Source organism: Lacerta agilis, chromosome 5, assembly GCF_009819535.1.
Source record: "Lacerta agilis isolate rLacAgi1 chromosome 5, rLacAgi1.pri, whole genome shotgun sequence".
In the NCBI taxonomy this organism is placed as follows: Eukaryota; Metazoa; Chordata; class Lepidosauria; order Squamata; family Lacertidae; genus Lacerta; species Lacerta agilis.
This window is the reverse complement of record NC_046316.1, coordinates 30,894,562-30,910,830: the sequence shown is the minus strand read 5'-3', so window position 1 is coordinate 30,910,830 and position 16,269 is coordinate 30,894,562. Positions and strand designations below refer to the sequence as shown.

At 39.6% G+C, this 16,269-nt stretch overlaps 1 protein-coding gene across 6 annotated transcripts in view; it reads left to right on the top strand.

The window, feature by feature from the left end:
• PRKG1 (protein kinase cGMP-dependent 1) overlaps window positions 1-16,269 on the top strand; it is a 580,751-nt gene that overhangs the window by 447,463 nt on the left and 117,019 nt on the right. For all 6 annotated transcript variants that reach the window (XM_033149161.1, XM_033149165.1, XM_033149166.1 and 3 more), the window contains one exon: window positions 14,676-14,753. In XM_033149161.1, the coding sequence (XP_033005052.1) occupies window positions 14,676-14,753 (78 nt within the window). The remainder of the gene's footprint in view (window positions 1-14,675; window positions 14,754-16,269) is intronic.

Here is a 16,269-nt window from a genome sequence, read left to right as displayed (position 1 = left end):
AAATAAGAAAGTGTGTTGAAATCCAGAAAACGTTGAATTGCAAGCATATAAAGCAGATGAAAATGTACCTGGTGATCATCTGCTGGTGGTTTTATAAATTAGGGTGTTAGCTCTGGAAAATTGTTCAGAAGGGATTTAAAACTGCTTTAACTTTTCTGAAATTCAATTAGGCCATGTATGCACAGCCATCTCATAAATATTATATTGATGAACACTGAAATGCTGTAACTCAGAACATGGTGCTCTCCTCAGCATTCATTCACCTTTTCTATAATTAGTGATGGATTTTACTCACTGCAGGAGAGCAGTAAAGAGGGATAGAATGGGAGGTGCATCAATCATGCACTTCCTCTAGTGGTCTGCATATAAAAAAATAATACTAATTAGCTCTGTCATTTACCCTCTGTAAAGTGTGTGTGTGTGTGAAAATTCTTGCAAAAAAGTGTTTTCAGGTTGAGCAGTTTAGTTAGTTTCCTCTCATTTAAGCAAGTTCTTTAGAATTTCTTTGCCTAGCTTTCAATTTTGAGTTTGTCTCTCCTACCGCAATGCTAGTTTCACCCTGTCCTCAGTTTTATATTATGAGATGGATTTTTAGTATTATTATTTTTTTGACATCATCATCATCACTGTTTTATTTGTATTCCGCCTTTCCACAGTTAAAACAATGCTCAAGGCAGCTTACTACATGACAAGATTTACATAGTTACAAAGATAGCAAAGTCGTCATAAAAATAAATAAAACACATCAAAACTACATAACCAAACTGAACATTTTCCACATAAAAATATAGATACAAAAAATTAATATAAATAACAGCAAAAACTCCCAACAAAACTTTCACCAAAATACCCCAGTCTTTGCTGGGCAGCAGCAGCAATTCTTGTGAAGCCTGTCAGGCCGCAACAGTCCTGTGGGAAATATTTTATAGCCTCTATATTTCAGTACATGGAAGAACTGGTCAGAAGTGCTAATTCTTGTTAAAGGAGAAGTTACATTTGATATATATATTTATAAGCTGTTATAGGCTTATTCTTAAGAAGAAGAAGAAATGGAATTTCTTTGGATTACAAAATAAATAAATAATAATTTCATATCTTAAATAAATAAATGATAATTTCATATCTTAAGTAAATAAATGATAATTTCATATCTTGACATAATTTGTGATATTTTTTTAAAAAACACAGGGATCTCTTCTGGTTATTTCATCTGGTATAATCCTTAGTGGTTCTGAGTGAGCAACTGGAGCAGAGCCTAATAGACAGCCATGTAATTAAAAGACTGAAGAGCAGAAAATAACTGTTTTAATAATGAATTATTCATGTGTAAACTTAAGGCTGATGAGCTACTATTTAAAGAGTGTGGTGTTATAACACTGCCTGAGGGTGTTGCTTCAGAGGAGTTTGAACAAGTGTGTAACCTTTCCTTAAGACATATATTTAAGTAAAAGACAGGATGAAAACAGTTTTATAAATAATAAAATAGGAAGCCTTTTGACTTTATTCATAGGTTTGAGTACCAGATGAAAGAAGAAGGGGGTGGTAAGATTAAACCATTTTGTTTTGGCCCAAGTTACACAAAAATAGCTGTTGTTGCTTGCAATTACCGTCTGTAGTAATGCACAGCACTGGTTAAGGCGTATATCATCAGCACAATGGAGGATTATCTCGTAGCACATCTCCTTTCCATCCTTTGGCTCCCACAGTCAGAGATACTGACCCCTTAACACAGAGTTTTCCAAACTTTCCATGTGACTGACGCACTTTTTAGACACGCATCATTTGGCAGCACAGTAATTTAGTTTTACTAGGAAACTGGAGGTTAAACTAGGTGCGACAGACCCACACACTGTAGCCAACAGTCACGACACACAGTTTGGAAAGCTCTGCCTTAACAGAACCCAGGCTACTGTGGAACCCTCAAGGCAAGAGTGAAAATTCATCCTATTACAGCCAATGTACATTACTTCATATCAATGTTTGGGCAACAACCGATTTATGCGCATATCGCTGTGACCCAGAATTGGCCAGAAAAGGGGCCGTAACAGGGTGGAGTGGGCTTATACATGCTCTGCCATCGTATGCAGTCACAGACAAGGGAACACAGTGCTGAACTTCACTAGAACCACTATACATATTACAGAATACAGTGGTGCCCCGCTAGACGAATGCCTCGCTAGACAAAAAACTCGCTAGACGAAGGCATTCGTCTAGCGGGAGGCTGCCCTGCAAGACGAAAAAGTCTATGGGGCTGCCTTGCAAGACGAAATTTTTTCGTCTTTTTTTCGTTTAGCGAAAACTGCGGTTTACATTGCTGCTTCGCTAGACGAAAAAACCGCTAGACAAAAAAATTCGTAGAACGAATTATTTTCGTCTAGCGGGGCACCACTGTATATGTATGTATACACAAGGGAGAGAGAGAGACCCACAGAAATATGTATATATCATCTTTCAAAACGTCATAGCTGTCAACTTTCCCTTTCCTTGTGGGAAATTCCCTTATTCCAGCACCATTTCCCATTGCAAAGAAAGGAAAAGTTGACAGCTATGTCCGTTTCCCAATGCAAAAAAAAAAAAGGTCTATGCCTCAGATACTATGCTTTCAACATACGCTGAAAATTAAACTTCTGAAATGACACTCGTTCCCCACTAATAACTGATATTCAGAGGTGGGCATAGCCATTAGTTCTTATGTCTTTTTTATTTTTATTTTGCTTTGCCATATGATTTATTCTCACATTGCCATGTGGGCTCAGTTCTGCAAGAACCGCTGAGCAATCTCACTCAGTACTGAAATCAGCATGTTCCAGTGCTGCCCTCTGCTATGATGCAAGCCACACTGCCCCAGTGCTGTGTCTGTCTCTCTTGCCGGATGACAACATTTCATCTTGGATTTATATCTTAGATTAGAAAGCTTTATGTAGTGCTCTGCTACGGCACTTTGCCCTATCACTCTGATTTATTAGTTGACCCTGGCTGCTCTTAGAAACGTGTGCAGTTTTATCTTTTTGTATAAAATATAGCAGCCCTGAAGATCTCACCTCATATTGGCCGCATCTTTCTGTCCCAGTGAAAATAGATCATTACTCTTTGTGACCTAATTCATATTGTGAAGCAATGCTGAAGATTAAACATAAAGGGTGAAATGTTTCAGAGAACGCTATTCTGCCTAGGTTTTAAAAATAATCAATAAGAATATATATCTTTTTCAAAAGCCTTTTTTAATATATAAAACAGGTCACTTTTTAGTAAGGATGTTACTTTAGTGTCCAGGCCTCCTGCTCCTCCATCTTCCTTGGTAGTGTGACACTGCATTAGAAGCGAATTTCTTCCTGTTTAACCTTCTGCGGTATAAATACATTCCTAAACTGAATCTAGTTCTGTGACATTGTGGACTTGTGATGCAAAATCAGATTTAATAACAAATTGTTTCAAATAAGGAATAATTAATATTCTATCTATATACTCAGCACAACCTTCTGCCTCAATCCAGATGTCATTGCTCACCTCAACACCAGCTGCTTTTATGCATTTGTCTTTTGTTGCCCCTGGCAGATATTTCAGACAATTTATTCATTAAATGATTACATTAAAATGATTTCTGAGACCTCCGGGTATAGGGCGGTATAATAATAATAATAATAATAATAATAATAATAATAATAATAATAGTTATTATTAGTATTATTATTATTTCTAACCCACTTTAAATTAACATTTTCAAAGTAGCCTACAAAAATATAGGTTGAAACCAGTAATAAGTCAGTTAAACCATGTGAAGAGAACAGGGGTTAACTAGCATTAGACTGCAATCTAGTTAACTGAAATTAAATGCACTGTACATAGAGCTGCCTTTGAAGATGATCTGGAAACCAGCTGGTACCACATGTGGCCACTGGTGTGACTGTTGAGGCCAATTAGATTGGGACATTTCTCTTTCATTTGTTCCGTATATTCTTTTGAACATGACATTTAACAACTTTTTTAAAAAAACCAAACAGCCTCTAACGTAACCTTTAGTCGAAAAGGTTGATATTATAAACATTTTGTTCAAACAATTACTTTCCAGTAAATAGAAAAATGGTTTTCAGCTCACCATCATGATTGATTGATTGATTGTTGGTTTGTTAATATTGTTTCAAAGGATTCTGGGCATTAAAATGTCATCCAGCAGGGTCAAATAGCAATACACAAACAGTGCAGTGAACCAAAGTTGCCAAAACTTGTTACATGGACCAGCATCTTTGCCTGCCAAATGAGATCCAATTCCCTGATTGTGAAGACACATAGTCCGATGCTATTCCAAATGCTCTGTATCCATGAGCACCCAAGATCAATCTCTGGAATCTACAATTTAAATCAATCTTAAGTAGCAAGGCTGGGGAAAACCTAAGACCATGCTGCAAGCCTATAGTCTGACCAATACTAAGGTATATCTATATGTGCCCATGTAAACTTCCACAATGCTCTTCTGGTGTTCATTAGAATGCAACACCATTATGTTAAACAAAAGTGAAAACACCTAGTGTGGTGATGTCGCTCAGTTTTTCACAACATTTGGGCACTTTTTCAGAAAAGCACTAGATTTATACTGGCTGTGGACTAATACACGCTGATATTTTTTCAGATATGAAGCCACGTGGATTAGCAATGCCTGCAAAGGCAATTAAACATGGCAGAGCAGACACTGACTCCAAGCAGTTGTGCACTTTTTCAGACACCATTTTTGTGCATTGATACATAGTGATCATTTCCAGACATTGGAGCATGTGGTTCAGCACCAACTTGTTAGGAGGAAAACAATTTGCCTATCAGATGGGCATGAAAACACCAAAAACCCAGCTTCCCAGTGGGAGGGGGAAATTGTATATCAAATGCCCTCATAAAAATGGAAATAGTTTTCATTGGAGAACATAGGCAGAGAAAAGAAATGTATGCAGGCTTTTGTAAAGAACTTGATCTGTACCTTTCAAATACAGCTTTAGATGTTTATTATTTAACAGGAGCAGATACATCCAGCTTTACAATGTGCAAGCCATAGTGATTCCTAGATGTTACACACCAGCTGCAAGGGCAAGTGTCAGTTTTGAGTGAATCATGTTTGGTTTCTCTCTATGGACCTTTGTTATACACAGCAAAAGGAACTTTAACCCCCTGATTCATGATATTTGATTCTTCATCAGCAGTTTACAACTTTGATATAACAGATGTCTAGCAGTAGAAATGAAATATTAGCTGTCACAATGACTATATGCTTGGAGGCTATAACATGAGCTGTCTGCATCATTTTTCTTATTTACCAAATCCCTATAGCTAGGTCAGAACTGACAGATGTGGTGCAGCAGAAGCCCCCTCTATGTGGAGTGTGCCAATATTGTGTTTAGATTCCAAATGCAGGGGAAATCCTCTGAGCGCTGAGCAAGCAGCCTGGTTGACATTCACGACTATTACATGGTGCCAAAATGATGGCATACTTGGAAAACATACTCCAACATTAAAGCAAGTAAACTCAAACACTTCTCTGTTGTTTTATTTAATTAAGAAATGGGGTAGATTAAGGAATATTGAGAGGGGGAAACTAAAAAGAAGAAGAAGAAGCCAGTAACATCGAAACAAATCCCAACATTCCAGCAGGCAAGAGGTTTCAAAGGGGATCTCATAATCACATTGCTGTTTCTTTCAAGTGATGGCATACTTATCTCATAATTAAGGATGGGACTCACTGCATCTGGTTGACCAGTTAGACTAGATCAACCTAACCCAGGAAAGCTTTTCTTACGTGAGTTGGCTAAGGTACTAGAGTTAGCTTCATGGATGAGTAGGGATTTGATTTGACTCATTTCCCCTGGCTGGAATTAGCATTTTGTCCACTGCAATGTACTGCCCCCTCATTATTTTATTTGTCTTGGATTTTAGGAAATAGTAAGCCACTTCCCATAGGAACTTGTGAGGGTAAGAAGTATGTTGCTGGTTTTCCTACTTTAAATATTTCATTTGCTTAACAAGCGAGCAAGTCCAGGAGCCAGGCAGGAATCTGGGCATTGTTTTTTTCCTGCCTAGTTAAAAGGCCAACTACAAATGTATATGGAATTTCAACTTTCATATCACAAGGGGAATCCCCATAGCTGTCAACCCTCCCTGCTGTTCCCCACTGCTGTAATAAAGGAATTTCCCGCAAAAAAGGGAAAGGTTGACAGCTATGAAGGGGAGTAATTATGAAATCAAGGTATCTAGTCAACAGAGTGATTCAAAAGTGCCACAAAATAAAGTGTGTGCTTTAGTGTAAGCTACAGTTGTCAGCAAGTCAGTATTCAAAGATCAGGAAATGAGGTTCAGGGTCAATACAAGGCCAGCAGTCTAGATACAGTCTAGAGTCAAATACCTCAGCTTTGCTGCCCCTTTATATTTTGCCTGCTGATTGCAGCATCTGGGCTTGACGAGGCATATGACCCTCACCTGCTCCAAGCCTACTCCAGCTGAGGAATCAAACACTTCCTCCCAGAGCTAGCGAGCCCCACCTGGCCAGCTACTCAGCACTTGCCTGCCTCAGCCTCCTGGAGCACCCTGCCTGCTGCTCCCTACACCTCAGAGCCTGCTGTGTTAGTGGAGACAGGGCCCACTCTAGTGATAGGTGCTGTTCTCTTGTTCCTATGCACTGGCTCCCATCTCATCCTCCTCCTCCCTGTGAGTACTTCCTATACCAACCTCTCTTTCCCCATCCCCAGCTTGCCCTGGTGTGTCCCAGTCCCAGCTACAGCCCTTGCTAGGATCCTCCCCCTCCTCCCCCTGTTGTCCTGCCAGTTCATGACATCTAGTATCCTTTTTTTTCTTAATAACTCTGGCTTCTGGTGCAGAGGATTACTCAATTTTAACATAGGTACTGGGATTATGGTTCAGAGAGAAGTGATTTTTGTTTTGTTTTGTTTAAGCGTACAGGTCCAAAAAGTTTGCCTAATTTGTTGGTATTAGAAATAAGCTTGGTTAGATTTTCATTTTTGGCTCTGGACCTTTAAGAACTTCTTGGGGGGGGAATGGATGTTAAACATTCAAATTGATTCAGTCATATTTCCAATTTGAAAGGAATGTTTGTGATTGTTTTCATTATCATGGCACCCTACTATTTTAAATGGGAAATGTGTGTGTGGGTGTTTGTAAAAAATCTCTCATTTTAAATAGCAGTTTTAGCAGAATATTGTTTGTTGTGACTTGCTGCAAGGATGTAAATAAGAACAAAAGAGGAACCCTGCTGGTCAGATTAAAGGCCCATCTGGTTCAGGGACCTACACTCACAATGGCCAAGTAGATGCCTTTGGGAAGCCCATAAGCAGGACATGAACAAAACCACCCTCTCCCTAATTCTCCAGAAACTGGTATTCAGAGGCATGCCACCTAAGAAACTAGAAGCAGTACACAGCCATTGTGGCTGATAGCTATTAATAGCCTTATCGTCCATGAATTTGTCTAAACCCCTTTAAAGCTGTTTAATTTGGTGGCCATTACTACAACTTGTGGCAGTGAATTCCATAGTTTACCTATGTGCTGTGTGAAGCAGTGCTCCATGCTCCATGATCAGATTAAGTGGTTGAGGTTGGTTAGAGCCTGGTGCTGATAATCCCATGGTTGCAGGTTCAATCCCTGCATGGAACAGTTGTATATGCCTGCATTGCAGGGGGCTGGGCTAGATGACTCTCCTTTCCAACTCTACAATTCTATGTGTCTCTCTTTTGCTTAATTTCAAAGCTATGCAACTCAACAATACTGTAACTTTTCTTGGCTTAAGTAATAATTTCTTTGTTGATATGTGAATCTCTTAAAGCCCTGTGATTTGTATGGTAAGCCTTGCAATCTAGGCTCTAATAATACAATTATATTGCAGTAGGTCATGAACAGTTCCAATTAATCTTTTTTATCTTCTTCTCTTGTAAACCATCACTCTGTTTTTTCACTAGAAAAAGTATATATATATATATATATATATATATATATATATATATATATATATATATATATATATAATTTCCTTGTGGCAAAATATGAAAAAGGGACAGAGTTAGGGAAAGGAAATGTCTTTCAAATTAAGAGGAAATGTACCAGGTAAGCGCCAATGTGTTGGTTTGCACTATGTATTTCCAACTCCTGTTGCACAATATTAACTGATTTCCTATTTAGTGTTTGCGCAAATGATCTAAGGATTTATTGAAGGAGTAGTAATGCTACCCTACAAAGGGGGGGTCTGGAAATATGCCAGTCCTCTTTAGCCAAATAAAGACAGCAGCATCATGGAAAGGGTTCAAATTTATTGCAGACTGCAGTAAGAATAAATGATCCAGAGGAATACTCCAAATTCTGGAGCCCGAATACAAAATTCAAGACACTTTTATAACATTCTCTTTACATGATTAGCTCATGAACAATCCCTTTCAGCAACATGATTGGATAACAATGTGCGGACAGCTTGTGGACTCCTCATGTTTACTTCAAATTGGTTTACAAATAAGCATGGCAACAAATAGTTCTGAACAAAGTTTATAAATTCACTTTTCTTCTGTCTTGTTCAGAATGTTGCATTTTTTGTTTGTCTGTCACATGAAGCAATCAGTTTGGAGCTTCTAGTCTCTTCAAGGCCACTTAGCCTTTCTGGTATGTGAAGCTGATAAGCAAGGACCTGCTTGTTAGCAAAAAGACAGGTTAAGGTTCATGAAAAATCTCTACTTAGCTAGTTATATACTGTACCTTTATGCAGGACAATGGCACAGATACGTTGTGGTTGTGACTGAGAATGTTTGTGCAGGCTCAGCTGGCAGAGGTCAGTTGTTTATCAGAAACCTGTTCTGTGACAGAGGGCGAGAGCATGTCAGTATAGGGGTACTCTATAGTGGACTGTAAGCTATTGTACAGTAGAAACTAACTTAAAGCAGAAATATTAGTGCTGTGAAAGCAATGTATGCTCAGAAATGCCTGCCTGCTATGTTGAGCCCAGTGGGTCTCATGTCATGACATTCACCTGGGTCCTAGGTAATGACACTCAGGTATCAGTAAAACTTGATCATTGTCATGTCATATTTGCTTTTTGAGAACAAGTTGAGAGGTTGAGAAATAAAAATGAGTTAATTAAGAAAACATACATGAAAACAATCTTCCCAAATGGGGCATGTTCCATGACATTAATTGTATTTTGGCAACGGTTAAGCATTTGTTGATTATAATAACAAGCTGTGTGTTGTTGTTTTTTAAAGTGGTTTGTTGTGTTGATGTTTAGAGATACCGTTGCTTTAAAATATACAGTTTATATTTTGAAAGCTGACCTGGAATTTGGTAACATAGGGCAATATATTAAATACCTTTAAAAAAAGCTCTAGTCATCATAAACTCTAAATACAGATTACACTGTCAATACATCTGTCAAATGCAATTATAGCGCCATTCAAGAGCTTGGTTTTACAACACTCAGCAGCCCAGAGAAGGCACGCTGTCATCCAGGGGTGTTTAGCAGAAATTTTACACTACCACTTCTCACTTCCTCCAATTAATAGAATAACCAGAGAATACATGACTTGAGGTTGTTTTTTCAGCTACTATGTAACTGCCCAGTAAGTGAATGGCTCCAGGCATTAGACCAAAATAGGGGAAAATGTGAAGGGCTTGTAAATCCTCTTCTTACCAATATGCAATATTGATGGAAAGGGGTTGTTTTAGTTCATTTCATGCAGCAGACTTGCTTCAGAAACTGGTTTTGTAATTGTTTTAAAGAGCTTTTATTGGGTATCCTTTTTATTTCTGGGTATTTTTGGTAAGCTATCTTGAGGACCTGCTGACCAAAAGGCAGAATAAGATAAAAAATGCTAACAGCAACAATAATAAGCGGACAGTGCCACACCCCTCTCATTATGAGAGGCAATCATCACTTGCCACCTGCAAACAGATTCATCGCCAGGCAGCAAACCTCCTAATAACAGTTCTCAATCTTTGTTAATAACAACTGTTACTCTCTTAGCTGTCCCGTATTCCTAGACTGATTGTAAGTACAGTAGCTGGAGGAATTTAATTATCAACATGGAATCAACTATCTTTGATTATGATTTATTGTCACCCTGCTTAACTTAATTGTTCAACTGGAATTTAATCCTGCCCACAAGTACCACTGGCAGGATTGCGGCCTTCATTCTAAAACTCCTAATTAGTTGTGTGTTTGTTTTCTGATGGCATCCTGGTCCACCAGCCTATCTAGATGATTAGCCCCCATTCAGTTGTCATAAATTATTGTGATTATTAGTCTGCTTTAGTTAACTGATGGATTGATCAATAAATTAAGCTATTGGCCTTTTAAGACAATAAACTTTCATTATTAAATGTTGTAGAGTAACCAAAGGAGATGAATTAATTATCACAACGCCCCTGATTTTAAGTCTCTGTGAAACATTCGGCTAACTCACCACTGCCAGGCCACTGTAGTTTCCCAAGGTGCCTGAGTCCTTAATATGAACATCCAGCATCCTTAAAGATACATGTCCCATGAGTTGCTGATCCCTGGGATGTCATATCTGACATTTACCCTAGGTGCTCAGGTACCTCGGGAAAAGATTCAGCATCCCCAATACCAGGAGGGAGGTTAGATGATGAGTTTGACAAGAATTTTGTGACAACTTTGTGCTTGACTCCTTTAACCATCAAGAGTGCTACCTCTGAATTGTTGTATACTGCTGTGGTTTAACACCTATTCATTTGCTCAATGTGCCACAGTCTTCTACTAAATGCAAACTGAATCAGCTAGAAATCTAGTTACCAAAATTTTAATGTAAAACCTTCACGTGAGAGTTTTAAATGGTAACAAACTTTTTATTATAATCCTGAGAGGATCTAGCAGGTGTTTGACTTTGCTTCTGAGAAGGGGTTATTTGAATAATACAAAAACTAATTGCTTGATTGAGGAAAACAAATAATCCACAGTGGTTTAAAAAAAAACCCACCATAAATTTTTAGGGCTTTGCTGGGTACCTATTTCACAAAAATGACCCATTTTAGGTTTTCTGCACATATACAAACGTACAGTAAAATTAGTTTGGCAGTTCCGTTAAGCCCTCTGTGGGGAGAGAAAAGGCATAAAAAGTGCTGACTGCATCTGTGCAAGTGAAAACTATGTTCCCCATTTTGCTCATTGGATAGTGCAGTAAACTTTTCCACTGAACTTAATGAGAGATCCATGTAACTGTTATTGGCAACACTGCCTAATTGTCAAGATTCATGTGATCCTTGAGCTTCTGCTATTAGTGAAAATACCCCATTGTGAGCCCTATTATTCTTGGCTAACTGCTGCCTGAGGGAATTTCAGCTGCGTTCCAGAAAATGCAGGATGTATCTGCAGAGGGCTTCCATGGGGAGATATGCCGGATAGCAAAGTTGAAAAACTGAGTCATTAGGACAGCAGAAGACTTTAGGGCAACAGCAAGAAAAACCCATAAAGGGGCAGCATGCTTTTAACATTATACCCTGCCTTAGCTACTGCCCTGCCATTTCATCACCAAGTGCTAGCAAGAACAAGAACAAGAACCCATGAATGCCATATATGAGCACATATAAAGCTCTCAGGGTTTTGACTGGTAAATCTCAGTTGTGTTTATGCAATATATAAGGCACCTTCCCATCCTGCCTTGGGTATAGCAATGAGCATTATTATTATTATTATTATTATTATTATTATGCTGTGGTCTAAACCGCTGAGTCTCTTCGGCTTGCTGATCAGAAGGTTGGCTGTTCAAATCTGCCGGGGTGAGCTCCCGTTGCTCTGTCCCAGCTCCTACCAACCTAGCAGTTTGAAAGCATGCCAGTGCAAGTAGATAAATAGGTACCGCTGTGGCGGGAAGGTAAACGGTGTTTCCTTGCACTCTAGTACTCGTCACGGTGTCCCGTTGTGCCAGAAGCGGTTTAGTCATGCTGGCCACATGACCCGGAAAGCTGTCTGTGTACAAACGCTGGCTCCCTCGGTCTGAAAGTAAGATGAGCCCCGCATCCCATAGTCACCTTTGACTGGACTTAACTGTCCAGGGGTCCTTTACCTTTACCTTTTTTATACTGCTTACTACTACTATATTTAGGACCAACAATTAACTTATTCCACAGAGGAGGGGGATTTAATCATGCTTGGCCTTTCTTAACCTTAGCAATTCAACTTCTCTAGTGCGAATGAAATTCAATGTCAATCACAGTAGTGCCATTCACATTACTGGAATGGAAGTAAGTTATGTGTCTCCTGTATTACTGTCTATACCGCATTGCTCTACATGGGTAAATTGCCTGGAGTATGATTTCTAAGAAATGGGATAGAGAGGAATACAGAAAACACCACAATGCTATTATAGAAGTCAATGGTTCATCCTCACCTGAAATACAGCTTGCCATACTGCTGACCTCATCTCAGAACGGATATTGCATGACTGAATGTAGTTCAGAAAAGGGCAGCTGGAACGATTAAGAGCGTGGAGTCTGAAAAGAGTGAAGGTGTCTCTTTCGGAAAGGAGATGGGGAGGGGTGCTGCTCTTTCAGGAATGGATAATTTAAACATAAGAATTGAATATAATTTTAGGATGGTATTCTATACCATCCAGGTATACCATTCTATACCTGGGAGAAAGCGTCACTGTATCCAATAAGACTTAATTCTGAGTAGACGTGTATAGGATTCTGTTGCTACTCTGGATAATTTTACAATAGAATTATTAGCCTCAAGGTATCAATGTTGTAAAAAAAAGTTTGCATATATTTACAAGTCTTAGAGTTATTGTAATGTTATGCTAACAGTTAATAGAATACATTGAAATGTATGTTTGCCTCTACCAAACAGGGAAAGGAAAACGGGGAAAACAAAGAAAATTCTGGATACTTTCAGGGCATAATTAGCTACAGCGTCTATGAAATGTTATGCTATTTTACTGGATAACTGAGGCCTTCCTATTGGTTCCCCCCTCCCCTTAATGAAGAATTTACATTTTCTCCCTGAGGTTAATGAAAAAAAATCCCACTAATAAATAAATGTATTATTTACATTCTACAAATAATTGTCATGCAGTTAGTCCTGTCAAAAATTAAAATGAGGCCTCTTACTATTTCTAAACTTCCCCCTTTAAAAACAATAATGTGATTACTTCCAAAGCTGGCTCGATATATTTTGGCAGCTGAGGTTAACCACAAAATGGTGCTTCCCCGCCAGAGTCGAGGGGAAGTGAAGATCTACACTGGGAACAAGGGGGTGAAGAAACAAATTAACCTCACCCAACAGCTGAACTGGGAAACAAAGGTCATTACAGGAGGAAGGGGCTTGCCCAGGGCACCCCAGAAGATAGCCCCCACATTCCCTTCCCAAGGTTGGGAGGAGACCAGCAGTGCTGCCTATTTGCCCAGAGGTAGCATGGGGGGGGGGCTGCTGAGGAGGAGGCTGACCCAGTCTCCATGTGGCTACAGCCACTCTTGGCACTGTAGCAGCAGGTAATGTGCTCCTTGAAGGCTGGGCCGCCCCTGTGGATCCTGCCCCATTCACTTTGCCTCATGGGCAGGTCAGCCCTGATTACTTCTCATGGAAGTATTCACTGTCTGAGCCCCAAATAGAGACACAGCGATCACAGCCCAAGTATGAAATTATTGGTTTAAATTTAGGACCTAAGCAAGCAAGCAAGATGTGGAAAATCCATTATCTTCTCCAGACAATAATCCCTCAAAGCCTTCCCCTGTACTATTTTCCTGATCAACACACAAACACACACACTTGCTTTTTTCTCATAGTTGAGGAACAAGCATATTACTGTGACTTTGTTCTATATGGGAGCTATAATAAATAGCTGACATTGTCTAACTTCCTTGCAAGCAAATCAGGATATATGGTGAACAACTTTCTGGAAGCAAACTGGGTCTATACTTTGTTGCACCTTTTCAATACTCCTCATTTTTGATGCTTCAATTCTTATTTGTTTGGGTTTTTTTGTTTTACATTGAATTCCACATAAGAGAATGTCGTTTAATGAACAATGTAATTTAAAACTTTAATAAAAGACACTGTCCCCTGATTATCCTTGCTGGAGAAGAACTGACTACCTCAGTGGACTTAATTTTGGGGCAAGAGGAACCTCCTCCTCCCCCAGCTTTGGGAACGTAGCCTCTGTACTGACATCAGCTACCTTTAAGCTCATGTTCTGCTGGAAGGACCTTTCCTTTTTTTCAGAACTGTCAATTTCACAGGAAAATATGCCCTTGGATCATCTGCAAATGAGAACTTTAGGACTGGATGTTTCGGTGGGTTAGATGACCAAATTCAGATTGGTTCAGAAATAAAATTATATTATCTTGCCATTTCCATCATGACTACTGATAATGGGAAAAGTGAAAAGCAGAATTACTACAGTACTACAAACAATGATAGGAGGACTCGTGAAGCGTCTCTTAATCACCAGTTTTGTATATGACTGTGTGAAATATACTTTGATGAAAACTATGATGAAGACAGTTTATTTCTTTTGAGTTGTTTTGCTCCTTGCCACAGGTATTTTCTTAAAGTATGCAAGTTGCAATGCCTGAACAAAGTTGTTGCTGCTGCATCACTAAGAATTATGTTATGAAACTGTAATCTGCAGGTTGGGTGACAAACATTCAACCTTTCTTTTGTTCTTGCAATTTTTTATTTTCTGCAGACGCACTATGAAAATGGAGAGTACATTATCAGGCAAGGTGCTCGCGGGGACACTTTCTTCATAATCAGCAAAGGCATGGTAAGCTCTTCTGGCACCCAATTTAGAGTGCATGTCATAAGCAATAGTTGCATATTATAGGGATGTAACACCAACCCTTGCTTTTTCTCATGCAGTGCCAAGGGGGATGCAATATTTCACATTTAATTTGATGTTGTGACTTGGTGTTGGCGATGGAGGCTGGACTTTTCAAATGAAAAACCTAAAGAGTTTCATTACACAGAGCTGTACACTATTTTTTTCCCCTTGCGGGGATCACATGATTGTGTAGCTGTTAAAACTAATTTACCTGTTACATTTCCCAAACACGATAAGACTCCTGTGAACGATCCCCAGATCTGTACAGAAATATAAACGCGCTGGTTTATAATACAACAAAATTACATCCAGGAGATCTGCATGTTTCTCTGGAGTTTTTGTAACTGTTTTGACACGTCAGCCCACTCAGACCGTATAGCAAACGGCTTTTGAATCTCAACAGTTTTGAAACTTGGTGCTTACATAAATTGTGAATTACAGTCAGTGTGCAGATTAAAGATGAACAGGCTCAGATTAAAGATGAACAGGCTCCAGAATTTATTCTATGGCTTCTCCAATACCTCAGACCTCCTCACCATCAGTTCATTGATTCCCTAATCCCTTCCCCCCTAAATAACACTTGTACTGGAAAGTGATGCAGTAATAGCATTGGCAGGCAGCATCAAAGACTAAGATAAGGAGAGAGGCAGTAACCCTTGGAAAAACTACAACCTGCAAGGGCTACCAGGACTTTTGGTCCTGCAATGGTAGTAGCATATTAGAGGGAAAGATTGGAGAGAACTTATCTCTGTCCTTGCTGTAGTCTTCACCGCCATTTCTGCTCCTAGTGTGCCATCACTACATATAATTTGAACAGAAGGGTATAAGGGGTTTGGGGGAATCAGGGGAATATCAAGTAAGGCAATTCAGGGCTGAGATGACTAGGCAAGAGGGAAGGGGTGGGCAGTTAGCTTGGCTTTTTTCTGAGCCAATCTTTATTATTTGCATGTTTAGGCCTTTTAACCATTCCCTAGAAATAAATTCACACATGACTCAGATATTTGGTTTTGGTTTTTGGCAGAATTTAGGTCACAACTTTATTGATTACAATCAAGTGAGTGGTTGCATAGGCTCTGGTTCAACTAGCTCCCTACACCCTTGCAGGCAGCGCTGACCCAGAGCTCTATCGTAGGTCAGCCAAGGGTGAACACCAGGGACAGCTGAAAGCGGGAGCGCCAGTCAGATATCCTGATGTCCCCCGGACTCGGGCACAACCCCTCTCAGGGTTGACCAAACCATTGAGTCCCTGGATTCCTTTACCAGAATACCCTTCACATAGGGATGGTGAGACCCTTCTGCCACCCCATCACTTGAACCAGAGCCTATCTGCAACCTTACAAGTTGTGACGATTTGCTACGTGGCAGGCAAAACCCAAGTGGCAACAGCCAATCAGCCAAGTGGGAAAATTCCTGCCATGCCCCTGTCCCAGGACAGGCGACACACAACAGCATAGCAAGG